Source organism: Macaca mulatta, chromosome 14 (genome assembly GCF_049350105.2).
Source record: "Macaca mulatta isolate MMU2019108-1 chromosome 14, T2T-MMU8v2.0, whole genome shotgun sequence".
Lineage (NCBI taxonomy): Eukaryota > Metazoa > Chordata > Mammalia > Primates > Cercopithecidae > Macaca > Macaca mulatta.
This window is the reverse complement of record NC_133419.1, coordinates 73,257,168-73,276,913: the sequence shown is the minus strand read 5'-3', so window position 1 is coordinate 73,276,913 and position 19,746 is coordinate 73,257,168. Positions and strand designations below refer to the sequence as shown.

Here is a 19,746-nt window from a genome sequence, read left to right as displayed (position 1 = left end):
ATACTAAAAGTGTTCAGCAGCAAAGTTAAGTTGGCAGAAGGGAGAAGCTGAATTTAAAGGTCAGTCAATTGAGATTCTTTTTTAAAAATTGTTATTTCTTTTCTAAATTAGAGATGGAGTCTTGCTATGTTGACCACGCTGGTCTCCAACTCCTGGCCTCAAGCAAGCCTCCCATCTTGGCCTTCTAAAGTACTGGGATTACAGGCATGAGCCATGGCGCGTGGTCAAGATTCTTGAGTTTGACAAAATCACACTGATAATTCCCAGGCAACCATGCCAAAATATATAGTAAAAGAAACAAGGGAATTAAAATGGTACATAGAAAATATTGATTTAACAGACCTCTTAAGAAGATGCTATGTTTTAATTATTTTATAGTTAAGGTAACAGACTTAGAGCATTTCTACTGCTCAAGTATATAATAGAGTCAGACTCAAAAACCAAGTCTGTAATCAAAATTCCCTACTATAGTCTTACAAGGGAGATAGATGAAATTCTCTGGTAGAATATAGAAATGGTTAAGCCCTATTATTTTAATAACCATCATTTACACATACCACACTCTTATGATTCTGTCAGATAAGGAATGGAAAGCTCAAGAATGGTCAATGTCTTCCCAGAGTGATGGTTGCTAGTGAGTGGTAGAACTGGGGTTTGAATGAAAGTATATATCGTTCAAGGTTTTCTACTGCCCATGCTGTTTTGAGATGGCAACCTAAATATTATGTGGTTTTAGCACACTCACAACTAGGTCAGCATAAGTAGTACAGCAGATCTTTTTCAGGCATCTGACTTATCTTGCATGCTAGTAGTAATGCAAGAGGATAACACAAACTTTACAGAAAAACAGCATTGAAATTTTCCTTTCCTGGTTTTGTAATTTACAGACATAAACTTCCTTATTTGTTTCCTCTTTCACAGAACCTGAAGTAACCTAAAGTAACTCTGCTTTTAAATAAAACAACCACATAAAAAATTAGGTGATATGTTTCAGATTTTACTTTATATCAATTGACAAATTCAACTACATATGAAGATATTTACAGTAATGTAAATACAGCCCAGTACTTGTTTTGATTTCTTTAAATTTGTAGAAAGCTCCTTTCTCTTTTTAACCTGATTAGGTGTAGCTTGGGGTCTTCTGAAAAAGATAAACAAAAGCAAGAGGCAATCAGTGTTTTCTTCCAATATCAGCAAAGAAAGACTGTAGAATTTCATGATTTAATTTTAAGACAACTCACATTTACCATCATCTTCATATTTATATCCTTGACGTTTACCAAAGGCTATTTTAGAAATGCCCATTGCTCTTAGAAAAGAAGAGTTTGTTTTTCTAGGCTGCATTAAGGAGACTCAAGGGATTTCAGCATAACTTTATTGCTAAAGAATCTGTGCCCTTCCTGGATCTAAATAAGGAGGGGACTGTTTAAAGTTCTTCCTTTAGGGGAAATTACATCAAATGCTTAGGAAAATGACCCATTTTCCCTCCTAATTCATCATAATCTTCTTCAAACAAGTTCTGGGACGTTTACACTTTGCTGTAAAATAAATGTTCGGTGGAGCATTCCAGATTTCTAAGTTTCTGAATTTGTCCTTAGAATATTCCTTTTTTTTTTTTTCTTCACTATTTTGAGTATTTAACATTATGAGTTTGGGAGTTGGGGTTCTGAACTCAACTGATTTTAGGGATCAAGTAGGTCAAATGAATAAAGAGGGCAGAGGTAATGTGTAAGGGACTGTGTGGCCTAATAGCTACCTGGAAAGAACGTGGCTGCTTAAAGGCATTCAAATTCAATTGTTTAAAAACATTGCTGGGTCATTAAAACATATGGCTGGTCAAAGGTCCCATGGTTTCTCAGTTTCTCAATTATTACAGAATTATTCCCCTAAAAATTTGTATCAAATAGTCAAAAAGTTTGGCTATTTTTTTAAAGTATATTTGGATAAATTACCTACCAAGTTTTTGCATATTGGAGACCACCAAGGAGTTCATACTGCCAGATTAACTCACATTTATATAAACCTTGAAAGAATGCTTATCCTGCCATTTCTGAGCATACATATGTGAATTCTATCATTGATTAAGAAATTTACGGCCAAGGGCAGCAGCTCATGCCTATGATCCCAGCACTTTGGGAGGCCGAGGCAAGTGGATTACCTGAGGTCAGGAGTTTGAGACCAGCCTGGCCAACATAGTGAAACTTCGTCTCTACTTTAAAAAATACAAAAATTAGCCAGGTGTGGTGGTGTGCACCTGTAATCCCAGCTACTCGGGAGGCTGGGCCAGGAGAATCTCTTGAACCTGGGAGGTGGAGGTTGTAGTGAGCCGAGATGGTGCCACTGCACACCAGCCTGAGCGACAGAGTAAGACTCCGTCTCACAAACAAACAAACAAACAAACAAAAAGCATGGCTCTTCACACAGGTCTCTTTGAATTGAAATTTGTGCGTATCTGTTCACTTAAACAAGTGTACTTTAAGAACATTCTTGTGCTTTGCTCATTTAAATGTAAAATGCTAGACAAGATACAGATGCATCTTCATCATACGTGCCCTTCTCAAACTGTTATTGTTATGATACTTTTATGATTTGTTGTAAGCTTTAAATAGCTCTTTTTTTTTTTTTTTTTTTTTTTTTTTTTTTTTTTTTTTTGAGACAGCATCTTACTCTGTTGCCCAGGCTGGAGTGCAGTGGCGTGATCATGGCTCACTGTAGCCTCAACCTCCCGGGCTCAGGCAGTCCTCCTACCTCAGCCTCCTGAATAGCTGGGACTACAGCCACATACTACCACACCTGGCTAATTTTTGTATTCTTTGTAGAGATGGAGTCTTGCTATGTTGCCCAAGTTAGTCCTGAACTCCTGGGCTCAAGTGATACACCCACTTAAGCCTCCAAAAGTGTTGGAATTACAGGCATGAGCCACTGTACCTGGCAATAAATAGTTTTTACTTTACTTTAAATTTGTAAGAAATGTATGCAACTTTTGGGTTGTATTTGCAATTCAGCTTTGACATGAAAATTGTCTACTTTAAGCTTTGAGATCTATTTAATTGAAGAGAACCAGGAATAGTAAGGCAAGCAATTGAATTATTATTACTTGCAATTAATTGTCCATGTGAGTCAACTTTTTTTCCTTACAATGCAACCAAAAGACACAATTTGGATATGGCTAATATAAGTTGGGTATCATTTATTACTCTTTAGTAAAAAGTCTTTTGATTGCAAATAACAATGACCCAGTCAAAGTAGCTTAGGCAAAACAGAGGAATTTGTTGGCTCAGGTAACCAGATCACAGAAAGGATGAGATGGTGCTTGCTCAAGAACTACCCAATTCAAGGACACTGCCCCTGTCCTCTGTCCACCATTCCCATCTTCACTTTGCCAAATTTCTCATCACTGCTTTTCTCTGTGAGTTGGTTTAATTCTTTCCCACTACAGGTAGGCACTATCTGCTTGCTAGGAAGAATAACCATTTGGTGGGAAGGAGAGGCCATTTTGGACTAATCTTTCAGCATCTATCCCAGGGATGACCTAATTTAGGTCAAGGGACCACCTCCGCCCAGTAATTAGGGGCAGAGGACAGTGGTTTGAGGTTGTGTCTTGCATATCTGCCTACCCTGCAAGTTTATCCCTGAGGTCAGGAGAGCAGGATCTGTTGCTAGAAGAAAGAAGGCTTACAAGGTTATATATATTTTATGTCTTGGAATTCCACATAAAAAGATGCCACTACTGAAAATATTTGAAAATTACTGAATTAGAGTTTTGTGAAATCAGTTACTCCTTTAACTTGTATACAGTTTTATAGATGTTAGGTAATATCATTAGATTTCTCAGTCATGGGGCTCAAGTATAGGTTTATTCATTTTTTGTAATCATGTGAATTCCGATTGGTGTTATTTATTGAACAGATATTTATTGAGCACTACCAGTATGCCAAACTCTATACTCAACACAGAAGATGGAATGGTAAACAGACCTGATGCCTCCCTTTATGGAACTTAAACAAAAAGAGGGACATACAAACAAATATCACCAGCATGAGGTTGTATGCTATGATCAGGAATTATGAAGCAAAAAGACAACAGAGATATCCAAGTAGATGATTAAGCGAAGATACTAAGACTGATAAGAGTGAGCCAGACCACAGGAGAGAAAGCAGAGAGTAGTCAAGGCAGAAGAAAAGAATGTGTGAAAGCACAGAGGCAAAAAAGGAATATTGGAGAAGCCAAAAACTGTGCATTGTAGAGAAAGTGTAATAGGGAAGGAGAACGGGGAGTGAGTAATAAGTGAAGAAGCTGAAGAGGTATGCCAAGTTCAGATAATGTGGTCCATAATGATTTTTTTAAAAGCCTTTTCCTAGATGTGATGGGTAGCCAGTGAACAATATACAGCAGTCAAGTAAAATACACAATTTAGAAACATCCTCCTAGCTGCAGTGTGGAAATTAGTTGGTAAGAGGGAGAGTTGGATGCAGGGCAACAGGAGATTGCTGCAATAATCCGGATGAGACAGGATGACCAGAGGGGAGTAGCTGTGGAGATCAGGAGGAGGGGATGGGTTTGGTTAGTATTTAAGAAGTGGAATCAGTAAGATTTGGTCATTAACAGTATGTGGGGGATAAGACGGAGGGAAAAGTAAATCTTGACTTCCAGCTTTCTGCCACAGGCAGGCAAGTGAATAGTGGCATCACACACTGAGGAACCCAAAAAGAAAAGCAGGTGGAAAAGAGAATGATTCAGTCTAAGAGGCAGTTTGATGCACAGGTTTGAAAGTCAGAGGAGGGAAGTAGTGTCTAGTCAAAATATAAGTCAGTCTGATAAAAATTTAAAACAACAATGAAACAAGAACATTGACCCAGAACACTATTGCAAGATCTTGTGAAGAATATATGCATAGCCACCTGATCTTGTCTGTTTGTCTGTGCAATTCTATTTGATAGCTGTTTGTTGGATACTGTTATGCAAGATGTAAGAAGAGTTTTTTGTTTTTTTGAGACAGAGTCTTGCTCTGTCACCCAGACTAGAGTGCAGTGGTGCGATCTCGGCTCAGTGCAAGCTCCACCTCCCAGGTTCAAGCAATTCTCCTAACTCAACCTCCCGAGTAGCTGGGATTACAGGTGCCTGCCACTGCGCCTGGCTAATTTTTGTATTTTTAGTAGAGATGGGGTTTCACCATCTTGGCCAGGCTGGTCTCGAGCTCCTGACCTCGTGATCCACCCGCCTCGGCCTCCAGAAGTGCTGGGATTACGGGCGTGAGCCACCATGCATGGCCAGAAGATTTTTAAAAATTAGAAATTATTTTTTTTAATTGTTTTTTAAATTTTTTATTTTATTAAAAAAAAAAAAATTTAAGGCTGGGCATGGTGGCTCACACCTGTATTCCCAGCACTTTAGGAGGCTGAGGCAGATGGATCACTTGAGGTCTGGAGCTCAAGACCAGCCTGATCCATGAACATGGTGAAACCTCATCTTTACTAAAAAAATAAATAAATAAAAATTAAAAAAATAAATAAATTAGTTGTGCATGGTGGTGCAAGCCTATAATAACAGCTATTCAGGAGGCTGAGATAGGAGAATCACTTGAATCTGGGAGGCAGAGGTTGCAGTGAGCCCTGATTGCACCACTGCACTCCAGTCTAGGCGACACAGCGAGACTCCCTTTCAAAAAAAAAATTTTTTGTGGGTACATAGTAGGTGTATATATATATATTTGCGAGGCACATGAGATGTTTTGATACAGGCATGCAGTGTGAAATAAGCACATCATGGGAAGTGGGGTATCCATCCCCTCAAGCATTTGTCACTTGAGTTACAATCAAATTACACTCTTAAGTTATTTTAAAATGTACAATTATGATTGACTATAGTCACCCTATTATGCTATCAAATAGTAGGTCTTATTCTATTCTTTCGTACCCGTTAGTCATCCCTCCCTCCTCCTCAACCCCTGCTACCCTTTAAAAATTAAAAAGTTGTGTCAGTCTGAATAGTTACATTTTGTTGTTTTGTTTTTGAGACAGAGTCTCACTCTGTCACCCAGGCTGGAGTGCAGTGGCACGATCTTGGCTTACTGTAGCCTCCCTCCCAGGTTCTAGCAATTCTCATGCGTCAGCCTCCCAAATAGTTAGGACTATGGATGGGCACCACCACGCCCAGCTAATTCTTGTATGGTAGAGATAGGGTTTTACCTTGTTGGTGAGGCTGGTTACAAACTCCTGTCCTCAGGTGATCCGCCTGATCCCAAACTGCTGGGATTACAGGTATGAGCCACCACGCCCAGCCAATGACATTGTTGAAGTCAAAGAAAATACAGAAATGAATCTCTAAATAAAAAATGTTTTATTTGGAAAACAAGAGTTGCATTTTGGGACATGCACACAGATTGGGTGATCTTCATTATGTCCAAAGAACAAAGAGAAGGTTGGCACTAGTAAAGTTTTGGGGAGCTGGCAAGCTCTGATTGGTGAGAGACAGAAGTGGGTAGTCTTAGAGTGACAACAGATTGTTTCAGTAGCTATTAGATAATACTGGTTTCAGGTTACCACAGGCAGTTTCAGCAGTGGGCTTGCAGAGAATTACATTCATAAAGCAACATTATATGCCCTAAGTGCTTTTTCCTCCTGGCCTCTCAATTGATTTAGTTGGATATGACAAGAATGACCCAATTTTTATAATCAACTTTCACAACATATTATTTTTTTCATCATAATAAAGATGACCCAGTTAAGATAAATGCCTCATTCTCTACTTCACTCTCAAAATGTTTCTTTGGTACTTTCCCTCTTATACAACTGGGGTCTGCTTTTGTAGCCCAGACCCTTCTCAGTTTGATTCATTTCAATAATCATTTATTAGAGGCCTTCTCTGCTAAGGATAGGATAAAGGGAAGAAAGGGCTGCCTGTTCTTAAGGAATTAAGGGTCTTTTGGGAAAATCTGACATGTGTATAAACGGTTTTAATGTAGTGTTTTAAATATTATGATGGGGAGTTTGTAAAAAGCGTTTTCAAGCTCTTTGGTTCTATTTTTGGGACTATTTCTATTCTAATCATTGGCTTTTTAATCAAATTGCATATAAATATTTATGCAATCTGCCTTCTAATCACAAACCATGTTAAGACAGTACTGTCCAGAATTGCTTTGAACTTCATCTCTAGATGCTGTCATTGGTTCAGACAATTGCAGTTTAAGGCAGGGGGCTGGAGCAAATCATAGGGTTTTCATCTACTTCCTGTGCTTTGAATTCCAACTATTTCTTAATTTTTGTATCTCCTGCATTAACTCTATGCACACTAGCAGTAATTCACCCAGGCCAGAAGGCCTCCAGCTATCTTACCCACCAGAAAATGAGTTCATGTGCAGGTTAATGAGTATCACAGCCTTGCAAAGGTGGTAATTAAAATTCAGGGAATTCTGGGTGTTGAATAGCTGAAAAAGATATTTTAAGATTAATCTCCGTTGAAAAAGGTTTCTGATCACTTGGGCCTCCTCTCACCTACTTAAATAAGATTCAATCCATGATTTGCAATAATACCCATATAGCACATAGAAGAATATTGTGAGAACGCTAAGGAAGAGCTAGTTGAGTCAGTTTTGTAAAGCACTGGGAACTCGGTAAGCCATTAGTAAATGTTAGTTGCCTGTGTTAACCATCGTTATTATTATCATTTAAGTGGAAGAGAATGGGGGAAGGACATTCTAGGCCAAGAGAGTAACTTCATTGGAAACATGAAAGTGAATGTCATTTTCCAAAATGACTCAGTATAGTTGGGATGTAGAGTGTAATGCAGAGAACAGTGATGAGAGATGGTGCTAATGAGAGAGAGTTATGTTGGGACCAGATTGTAAAGAATCTTCAATGCCTGCTGAAGAATTTCTACTTTGCAAAATATACAGTGGGAGCCACTGAAAAAAATTTTGTGGAATTTTTTCCCTAATATGATATTCAGGTTTTCTTTATGCTTTTTTATGAAAAATTTCCAACACACACTGAAGAAAAAAAAAGGCAGTATAATGACCCCCATGTACTCATTACCCAATATGTGGCCAATGCATTGATGATTTTAAAGCAAGGCAAGAAAGACTAACATTGTACCACATCCTTTACCTTATTTAATCTTCACTATGTCCTGTAGAGTATGTGGTACTCCCACTTTCCCTAATTATAAATGAGAAGACCATCAACATGATAAAGTAAGTAAAAGCTCTGGGATTCTAACCTACATCCAACTGATTTCAGAGCTCAAGCTCTTTCCTGTCTGGCATCTGAAGTAGAGCATGATTCCCAGTTGAAAACAGCTGCTGATCCATCTACAATAACAGTACCTATTGGTGCTCTTGACCCTATTCAGGATGGTAGGCTTCTCTGCCTGCAGCTACTCTACTTCCAGAGGGTCACCAGAATCTTAAGTCCACATAAATGCTCAACCTAGTCAGCTAAAGTAACTGTGCAGTCCAGTAATTTTCAAAGTATGGTTCCAGGCCAGTGGCAAGTTGTTAGAAAATGCAGACTCTTAGGGCCCACATTCAGCCTGCTGAATCAGAGACTCTGGGTGGGGCCCAGCAATTTGTGTTTCTGTTTTTTTAAGCAGACTTTATTGTTTAGAGCAGTTTTAGTTCCACAGCAAAATTCAACAGAAGGTACAGAGATTTCCCTTACACTCCCTTCCCCTACATACAATTCCTCCCACTATCAACATCCCCCATCAGAGTGGCACATTTATTACAATTGATGAACATACATTGACACCATCATCATCACCCCAAATTCATAGTTTACATTAGGGTTCATTCTTTGTATTGTACATTATCAGTTTAGACAAATGTATAATGACATGTATCCACCATTGTAGTATCATACAGAATAGCCTCACTGCTCTGAAACAATCTGTGCTTTTATAAGCTCTGCAGTGATTCTTAGGCATACTTAAAGTTGGTTTAGTTAGACCTTAGAAAATGGAAGACAGCTCATATCTGAAGGATCTTCCTTACTCTTAAAGGCTTACAGAGTTTTTTGCCTATCCAGAAAAGAAGAGAGGGCAGGACTGAAATACATTTGTGCTTGTGAACTGTTAAGATAGTAAAAACTAGGATTTATTACTATTAAGTAGGGATTTACCTTTTTTAAAAGAATGGTTCAAATCCCTGTTGGAAGTAAATCTTTTTCATATAAGTAGTTAGGTACTACTAGTGCACCAAGTTGCCATTTTTTAACTCTTTTATGTTAAATAATGCACATCTGTATAATTCTGGTTGATATTCTGCCAACGTAAGTGAAGAAAGATGCTTCTACATCAAATTCAAAACTATCAACAAAAGTTCAGTATATCTAATCAGCCTCCTTTTGTTACGGGATCTCTGGGGTACCAGTTTTTCTGGCTAGAAACCTCTGTGGCCATGGCGCCTTTGCCCGAGTTCTTGTCCTGTGTCCAGGAAGTATGAGGTAGGCAGACAAGTGAAGGGTAAAGAAGAAGAGTTTTATTTACTGTTGGAGCAGCTCAGAGGAGTGGGTAGCTCCTCCCTGTAGGCATATCGTCCCTTGGAGTGTCAGGTCTCAGCAGAGAGGAGGCCCTGGAGAGGGTGGCTTTTCTCCACAGGCAAGTCATTCGGATGTCTCTGCAGGTCTCTGAAGCTCTCAGCAGAGAGAGTAGCTCCTCTTTGCTGGCAGGTTGTCTCTGCAGCTTTCAGTGGAGAGAGTGCTCCTCTCTGCAGCTGGCCTTCCCATCGTCTCCAGCTATTAGCAGAGAGAATACTCCTCTCTGCAACTGATCGTCCCATCCTCTCTCTGCCCTCTTCTTCCTCTGGCCATCCTCTGCCCTGCTCTGGCTGAGCCCAGGGCTTTTATGGACCTCAAAATGGGGGAAGTGTGTGCAGATTGGTCTATGGGCAGCCATGGGAAGGCCCAGAAGAGGGACCACCAGTCCCCACTCTGGTCTGCCGGACTGGCAGTCCAACCCCCAGTCTTCAGGCCGTCCGTGGCTTGAAGGTGGGGCCTTACTGGGAACCCACCCTCTTCTGCCCAGGACTCTGCCTCCCGCTGCTATTCAAGGCCCTAGGGCTCAGTCCCAACCCCGCTGATCGGAGTGGGCTCCAGAAGAGAGAGGCCAGGCAGCGGGAACAGACATCCCCAAGCCAGCAAGGGACAGGGGCAGGGGACCCTTCCTGGCCCTCCTCTGGGAACACAGGGAAGCTCGGATCCACAGCTGCAGTTTGGGCAGCTGTAGCCCCTCTCAGGAGGGTGGGGCTCCTGCCTGCTCCGTAGACCAGGAGGCCAGGGTCTGCAGCTGCAGTTTGGGCAACTGCAGTGGTACCTGGGGAGCTCCCATCCCAACTCAGAAGGGGCAGGGCTCCGGAGCCACTGGCTCCATGGAGTGTGCAGCCCCAGCAGTACTTCCCTGCTGTGGCCAGCATGATGGCAGCAGCCACTGCCATCACTTTGGTAAGGCTTTGGCAGCCATTTCGATAATCGTGTCTACTGGTGGACCCTGGGATACATGCGTCAGTTATTATCTCATGATGAGATAATATCTGTTTTATTGCTGAAGTGAAATATACTATAACAACAAATTACTTCTTAAATGTCTTTATAAAGTGTTTAGAAATTTATTTATTTATTTATTCATTTATTTATTTATTTTAAAGACAGGGTCCCGCTCTGTTGCCCAGACTGGGGTGCAGTGGCACGATCATAGATCACTGCAGATTCAAACACTTGGGCTCAAACAGTCTTCCTGCCTCAGCCTCCCAAGTAGCTGAGATCATAGGCACATGTCACGGTACCCAGCTAGATTTTTTAAAGTAGGATTTAAGAAGCTGAGTGAAAGTATAATTCCTGATTTGTGATATACTTCTATCAAAATTAATAGTACATTGCCTTTAGTGAGAAATATCTATAATCAGAAATAATCCTGATTATAGTAAGGTCAAAAACAGAAGTACCAGCAGAACTTTGGTACTTTTTTTTTCAACTTTTTTCCTCCCTCTCACTCAGACCCATATAGCTAGCACAGAGCCCAGGCACAGTGGATACTGTTTATATTTTACTGAGATAATAGAAACTGTGTGGGTATTTGGTTCACCTTAAAATTCGTGCTTTTTTTTTTTTTTTTTGAGCTCATGATGCCTGTATTACCATTTGCTGTACTCAAATAAAATACTCCAGTGGTTTCCTGCCAAAGCATAATCATGTTATGATTGTCCACCAAGACCATTTCTAAGGCAGAAACCTTATATCAGAAGATGTTATATGTTTCTTTTTCTAAACAAGTTCAGGAAAAGTATGTCCTGATGTAGGAAATTTATTCAGGCTTAACACCAGCAGTGTCTCTGGTGATGTTACATAATTACATGGAAATCATAGTAAAAATATTTGCAGTGCCTAAATTTGAAGTGCTCCATGGTGTCATCTAGTGGTGTAAGCACTATAGAAGGTGCAGCTTTATTACTCAGTGCTTTTGGGACAGAATTTGTGTATTTAAAAAAAACAAACAAACAAACAAACAAAAAAAACATAGTAAAAGTTTAATGGAACAGCCAAACATAAGATACAATGGAAGACTTCCATTGAGGATTCTTAGATATAATACCAACACAGAAGCAACAAAAGAAAAATAGCTGGGCCAGGCATGGTGGCTCACGTCTGTAATCCCAGCACTTTGGGAGGCCAAGGTGGGCGGATCACGAGGTCAGGAGATCAAGACCATCCTGGCTAACACGGTGAAACCCCATCTCTACTAAAAATACAAAAATACAAACAAACAAACAACAACAAAAAAAAACAGCCAGGTGTGGTAGCAGGCACCTGTAGTCCCAGCTACTTGGGAGACTGAGGCAGGAGAATGGTATGAACCTGGGAGGCAGAGCTTGCAGTGAGCCGAGATGGCGCTACTACACTCCAGCCTGGGGGACAGAGCAAGACTGTCTCAAGAAAAGAAAAAAAAAAGAAAAATAGCTAAGTTAGACTGCATCAAAATTTAAAACTTATAAGCCGGATGCAGTGGTGAGTGCCTATGGTCCTGGTGAGTGCCTGTGGTCCCAGCTATTTGGGAGGCTGAGACAGACGGATTACTGGAGCCCAGAAGTTTGAGTCCAGCCTTGGAAACATGACAAGACCTTATCTCATTTTTTTTAAAGTAAAACTTTTTTACATCAAAAGAAACTTTCAAGAAAGTGAAAAGACAGCCCATAAAATGGGAGAAAATATTTGTAAATAATACATGTTGTAAGAATCTAGTATCCAGAATATGTAACGGAGTCTTACAACCCAACAACAAAAAGACAACCTTATTTATTTATTTATTTATTTACTTACTTACTTATTTACTTATTTACTTATTTACCGAGACTGAGTCTTGCTCTGTCACCCAGAGCTGGAGTTCAGTGGCACAAACTTGGCTCACTGCAACCTCCGCCTCCCGGGTTCAAGCAGTTCTCCTGCCTCAGCCTCCCGAGAAGCTGGGACTACAGGCGCCCGCCACCACACCTGGCTAATTCTTTTGTATTTTTAGTAGAGACGGGGTTTCACCATGTTCACCAGGATGGTCTCGATCTCCTGACCTTGTGATCCGCCCGCCTCGGCCTCCCAAAGTGCTGGGATTACAGGCGTGAGCTGCCGCGCCCGGCCCCACTTTTCTTTTTTTTAATATTTCTATTGTGTTTTTTCTGTCACTGCTGTTTAGTAAATATACATATACCAATGTATAATCCTACCAATAATGATAGGGGGAAAACGGAGGAAATTTATATTATAGAGTGTCTACTCTTTTCCAGGCACTGCACCTGCATCCTTTCACATTTATTATTTCACTTAACTCCTGCACCTAAGCAGATGAGCAAAGATCAGAACCCACGCATTTTGTCTCTAAGTTGTGTCCTGTTTTCCCACAGCTTTACCAATATTGGATCTTACCTCTTTTAGTTCTTGTTTATTGGAGAGATTCAACATTTTCTCAAGTGATTGTTAACTGTTCATATTTACTTACAATCTATATCTTTTGTCCATTTATTATTAATAATAGATTTTAAACTGAACATACCTACTTTTCTCATAGACAGAAGGTATCATGTGTCAAAGCTTTACTATAATTTTTTTTGCTTTTATTTACTCCATTACAGGCTCTTGATGGAAATGTGTATGATCATCTCAAGGATTATTTAATAGCCTTCAGCCGGACTGAGCTAGAAACATGTCAAGCTGTGCAGAACACATTCCAGTTTTTATTAGAAAACTCCAGCAAGGTAAGTTACCTTTGGTGCAACGTGTAGTGTTATCCAACTTAGAAGCTAAAGTATTTCTGCATACAAAGAAAATGAAGGTACCAGTGATATTAGAAGAATGCATTAACAGACAAATTTCCTGGTAACAGCATTCCTTCTAACAAAGTTGGAGGAGATTCTGTTCTCCTTTGTGATGAGTTGGTGAAGATGGCACCAAGGGCAAAAAGAGAGGTGATGATACAAGGTAGCTTAGAACATTGGCCCATTGCCATGTGCATTGCCTTTCAGAAAGGTTTAAACGTTTTATATTCTGCTCAAAATTTAAATGCACTCTGCTCACATGGGGGAAACAACAGGTCATGTGTCAGTACAAAGAGTATTAAAAGAGCACAAAGGGAAAAGGAGCATTTTGTAATTGTTAAAAAAACAACAATGTCTTGGTTTGTTTGTTTGTTTTTCAAATTAAGCCCTATTATCTATATGCTGTAATTCTTTGATAGCAGTCTTTTCATTTAAAAGTGTTGAGATCCATCAAGTTTGCTGACATGTCACATTGTATGCAGAGAAAATAAATGTAATGACTTTTCTTCAAGATTCAATAGATTAAAATGTTTTGCAGTCATGAAACTATCCATTGGAAGATAAATTGTTCCTGTGGTTACTAAATGTTTTTTGTCTGACAAATTAAATGCACAATAAATGTTTCCTGACTAAAGGAATGCATTTTTTAAAAATATGCATTTCAAGGCCGGGCGTGGTGGCTCAAGCCTGTAATCCCAGCACTTTGGGAGGCCGAGACGGGTGGATCACGAGGTCAGGAGATCGAGACCATCCTGGCTAACACGGTGAAACCCCGTCTCTACTAAAAAAATACAAAAAAACTAGCCGGGTGATGTGGCAGGCGCCTGTAGTCCCAGTTACTCGGGAGGCTGAGGCAGGAGAATGGCGTAAACCCGGGAGGCGGAGCTTGCAGTGAGCTGAGATCCGGCCACTGCACTCCAGCCTGGGTGACAGAGCAAGACTCGTCTCAAAAAAAAAAAAAAAAAAAAAAAGAAAAAAATATGCATTTCATAGCTGCTACTTTAAAAGATCCAGTTCAATTCTTTTTTTTTTTTTCTTTTTTTCTTTTTTTTTTTTTTGTCAGGGAGAGTGAGGACTGGCTAATACTTTTAGGAGAGGGACCAGGATATCCATTTTCACATGACAGTGTCCAAAGACAGGAAGGAAAAGCACAGACTCGTCATCCTGAATGCCTCTTGTGTATATATTCTCGTTTTCACTGTACCAGAGCTCTCAATTCTGTGTTTAGAAAAGTGTTAAAAATGCTAGGTTGATATGGAAATACAAAAATCACCAGCTTGGTGCTTTGAAGTCCTGTCATATATCTGTTTTCTTATATTGTTACCCCCCAAAATCTAAGAAAAAAAGGAAAATGTAAAATGTTGATTGGAGAATCTATATAGTATGTATATAAGTATTTACTGTATAATTTGTTTGATTTTAATGCATATATATATGAATTTTTCAGAAAAGAATGTTGGGGGAAAAGTCTATGAAAAACATCTTATCTTTGTTCCTTCTATAAAGTGGTTGATTTTTGACTAGTGAACAATTTTGTTATTGTTGTTATTTTTAGTAGAGACAAGGTTTCACCATATTGGTCAGGCTGGTCTTGAAGTCCTGGCCTCAATTGGTCCACCTTCCTCGCCTCCCAAAGTGCTGGGATTACAGGCATGAACCACCATGCCCAGCCGTGATTAAATTTTTTATGTTTATTTGTCCATTTAGGTTTTCTGTTTCTTTTTCAGTATGTTTGGGTAACTTACATTTTCCTAGACCATTATCCATTTCATTAAAATGTCCAATTTTCCTAGACAATTGTCCATTTCATTTATCAGATTTGATGTCATAAACTTGTTTGCTTCTAGAATTGTCTCTGTTTTGTTTTTAATATTGTTTGTGCTGTCCGTCTTATTTTGATCAGACTCACCAGTCTATTTTATTAATCTTTGCCAAGAACCAGATAAAATGACCTTTATTGTGCTTCTCAGTGTTGTTTCTATTTCCTTAATTTTTGCCTTTATATTCATTATTTCTTTCTACTTTCTTACAGTTTATGTTATTGTTCTTTCTCAAACTTCTTTTTCTATTTAGATCCTATATTTTCAGCCTTTCTTGTTTTTAAGTAAATTTGTTTAAACCTTAAAAAAAAAAAAGTGCCTTTCTGCTTGAACTGCATTCTGTGATATGTAGGGCTTTTGTTATTATTTCTGGTTTTTTCTCCTTATTAACCCATGATTATTTAGAAATGAGTTTTGCAGTTTCCATTCAGTTGGAGTATGTGGTAGGGTGGTAGGGTGACATTTTTATTTCTAATTTTATTATAAATTGTATTTTTAATCCAATTACATTTATTCTAATTTTATCAGAGAGGTTATCTTCTAGCAAAATTCTTTGAAATGTTTTTTTCCAAGAATAAGTTGGACTGGATACACTACCCTTAGTTTATAAAACAGGAAACATAGTCATAACAGATAGCTAATATTTTACACACACTTAACAATTTAAGACTTTTAGCATGGGGTATATTTTGAATCCCATGAGGTTGCCATTACCATGTTCATTTTATATGGAGGAAATTGGACTCAGAAGTTTATGTGGCTTGGCCTGAGGTTACACACTCACACATAGTGCTTTCCATGCTCTTCTACTATATTCTCTTTAAGTTGTATTATTTTAATAGAAAATGAATTAAGAATTTATGAACTAGTTTGGATACATAAAGAGATAAACTTTCATTTTCTGCATTCACTCATATGAGTATCTCACTCCCCAGAAATGAGAAATAAATGAGATGCTCTTACATTTAAATTGAAAGTGGTAGGAATAAAAATTTAATAAGAATAATGTGTCTAGGAGATGTGCCCTTTTGTTCTGACTTGTACTGGAGGAGGCCTACAAGTTTTATGCCATGTGCTTTTCTGTTATGAAGAGCTTGTTATGCTGCTCTTGCTATGCTGCTGAAAGCAACCTAAAGGGAAGTTTGACACTTTTTAGATTTTTTTATTTTATATCATTATTACCTTGTTCAAAATGTGACATATTCCCAAAGATATTTTGGTGGTAATTCATCCAACATACTGTAAATGTTAAAGTGCTTTCTATATTATTCATCCCCTAAATGGGAACAGATGGCCCTAGGAGCTTTTGTTAAACTTTAATTATTTATGAAGCTTACTTTTCTTAATATTTTATGAAATGCTTTGCATATGTAACTGAAGCAGATGTTGTCATAGGTATTCTCTCTAGGATAGTAACTCCAAAGATAGCTCTACTGGCCTTTATAATCTGTTTGTGTGTGCTTGCTTTTTGTCTCGATAAGGAAACCAATTAATAACAAAGTTCATTTAAGAATTCAGAAAATAAATTTAAAAAAAGAATTCAGAAAATAACAATGTTATTCTACATTTATTTGAAAATTAAATTGTCTGATGTTACTGTTCTTAATACCTTGAAGTCTAACCCAAAAAAAGTAGATAAAAGGAAGGAAAAAACTTCATGATCATTTCAACAGACACAGAAAAAGACTTGACAAAATTCAGTACTTTTTTGTGATAAGCACTCAGCAAACTAGAATAGAAGGGAACTTACATAACAGGATAGCATTTGTGAAAACCCCACAACCAATATCGTATTCAATAATGAAAGACTGAAAGTTTCCCCTGCTGGTTATCAGGAACAAGACAAGGATACCCATTTTCACCACTGCTATTAACCATTGTACTGGAAATCCTAGCCAGAGCAATTCAGTGAGAAAAAGAAATAAAAGGCATCCAAATTGAAAAAGAAGAATTAAAATTACCTGTCTTTGCAGATGACATGATTATATTTATAAACTCTCAGAGAATCCATTAAAAAAAAACTAATAGACTTAATACACTTAGCAACATATAAGATAAAAACACAAAAATCAGTTGCATCTCTATATTCCATCAATGAATGATCCAAAAAGAAAATTAAGAAAATAATTCCAACTACAATAATACTCAAAGAATAAACTATGTAGGAATAAATTTAACCAGAGGATTTAAAGATCTGTACATTGAAAACTATAAAACATTGCTGAAAGAAATAAGATATGAATGCATATAATAAATGTTCATGGATTGGGAGATTTTATGTTGCTAATATTGTAATATTCCCCAAAATGATCTACAGATTCAATGTAGTCCCTATCAAAATTCCAATGGCCTTTTTTGCAGAAATGGAAAAGCTGGTCCTCAATTTTTTTTTTTTTTTAATTTGAGACAGGGTCTCACTGTGTCACCCAGGCTAGGCATGAGCTCAGCTCACTGCAACCTCCACCTCCCCTGTTCAAGCGATTCTCCTGCCTCAGCCTCCCAAGTAGCTAGAATTACAGGCATATGCCACCACGCCTGGCTAATTTTTTTGTATTTTTAGTCAAGATGGGGTTTCGTCGTGTTAGCCAGGCTGGTCTTGAACTCCTGATGTCAAGTGATCCGCCCGCTTTGGCCTGCCAAAGTGCTGGGATTACAGGCTTGAGCCACCGCACCCAGCCCAATCCTCGAATTAATATGGAACTACAAGGGACCATAAATAGTCTAAATAATATTGAAAAGGAAAAATAAAGTTGGAGGACTCACACGTCCCAATTTCATAACTTACTATAAAGTTACAGTAGTAAAGATAGTGTGATATAGACATAAGTATAGACATATAGACCAATGAAATAGAATTGAGAGTTCAGAAATAAACCTGAACATCTATGGTCAATTGATTTGCAACAAAGGTGCCATGACTATTCAGTAGAGAAAGAATATTCTCTTCAGAAAAAGGTTTTGGGACCGCTGGATAGCCACATGCAAAAGAATGAAGTTCAGGCCAGGCGTGGTGGCTCACACCTGTAATCCCAACACTTTGAGAGGCCGAGGTGGGTGGATCATGAGATCAGGAGTTCCAGATCAGCCTGGCCAATATGGTGAAACCCCGTCTCTACTAAAAATACAAAAATTGGCTGGGCATGGTGGTGGGCACCTGTAGTCCCAGCTGCTTGGGAGGCTGAGGCAGGAGAATCACTTGAACCCAAAAGGTGGAGGTTGCAGTGGGCTGAGATCGTACCACTGCACTCCAGCCTGGGCGACAGAGCAAGACTCTGTTTCAAAAAAAAAAGAATGAAGTTCAATGAAATTGTGAACCCTTACCTCACAAAATTAACTCAAAATGGATCAATGATCTAACTTATAAGAGAAGACATAGAGGTAAATCTTTATGACCTTGATTTGGCAGTGCGTTCTCAGATTTGACATTGAAAGCACAAGTAACAAAGGAAAACATAGATAATTAGACTGTATCAAATTAAAAGCTTTTGTGCATCAAAGGATATTATTAAGAATGTGAAATCAACCCAAATGATGAGAGAAGATATTTGCACATCGCATATCTGATAAAAATTTCATATTGAGAATATACAAAGAACTCTTACATCAGAGTAAGAGACTTACTCTTAAGTCAACATCAGAGACAACCCAATTTAAAAGTGAACAAAGGAGGCTGGGCACAGTGGCTGATGCTTGTAATCCCAATACTTTGGAAGGCCAAGGTGGGGGGATTGCTTGAGGTAAGGAGTTCAAGAGCAGCCTAGGCAACATAGCAAGACCCTATCTCTACAAAAAAAATTTAAAAATTAGCCAGGCATGGTGGTGCATACCTGTTGTCCCCGCTACTCGGGAGGCCGAGGCGGAAGAATTACTTGAGCCCAGGCATTGGAGGCTACAACAGGCTATGATCATGCTACTATACTCCAGCCTGGGCGACAGAGCGAGAGCTTGTCGCTTTAAAAAAAAACAAAAAACAAAAGTTGTGTACCAAAAGGTCAATGAAATGAAAAGCTAGTTTCTTAAAAAGATTAACAAAATTGATAAACCTTTTTTTCCCTTTAATTTTAATTTCAGGGGTACATGTGCAGGATGTGCAGATTACTAGGTAAACTTGTATCATGGAGGGTTTGGTACACATTATTTCATCACCCATATATTAAGCCTAGCACCCATTAGTTATTTTTCCTGATTCTCTCCCTCCTCCCACCCTCTACCCTCCACCCTCTGGTAGGCCCCAGTGTGCATTGTTCCCATGTATTCTCATAATTTAGCTCCCACTTATAAATGAGAACCTGTGGTATTTGCTTTTCTGTTCCTACATTAGTTTGCTAAGGATAATGGCCTCCATCTCCATTTATGTTCATGCAAAAGACATGATCTCATTCTTTTTTTATGGCTGCATAGTGTTCTGTGGTGTATATATACCACATTTTCTTTTCTTTTCTTTTCTCTTTTTTTTTTTTGTTTTTTGCTTTTTGTTTTTGAGGCAGAGTCTTGCTCTGTCACCCAGGCTGGAGTGCAATGGCATGATCACCCAGGCTGGAGTGCAATGGCATGATCTTGGCTCAGTGCAACCTCCGCCTCCCGGGTTCAAGCGATTCTCCTGCCTCAGCCTCCCAAGTAGCTGGGATTATA

The 19,746-nt window shown here is 38.9% G+C and overlaps 1 protein-coding gene across 4 annotated transcripts in view; it reads left to right on the top strand.

Annotated features, from left to right (window-relative positions):
* Window positions 1-19,746, top strand: part of FCHSD2 (FCH and double SH3 domains 2) — a 332,064-nt gene that overhangs the window by 232,864 nt on the left and 79,454 nt on the right. For all 4 annotated transcript variants that reach the window (NM_001265957.1, XM_077961195.1, XM_015115119.3 and 1 more), the window contains 1 exon segment: window positions 13,112-13,234. In NM_001265957.1, the coding sequence (NP_001252886.1) occupies window positions 13,112-13,234 (123 nt within the window).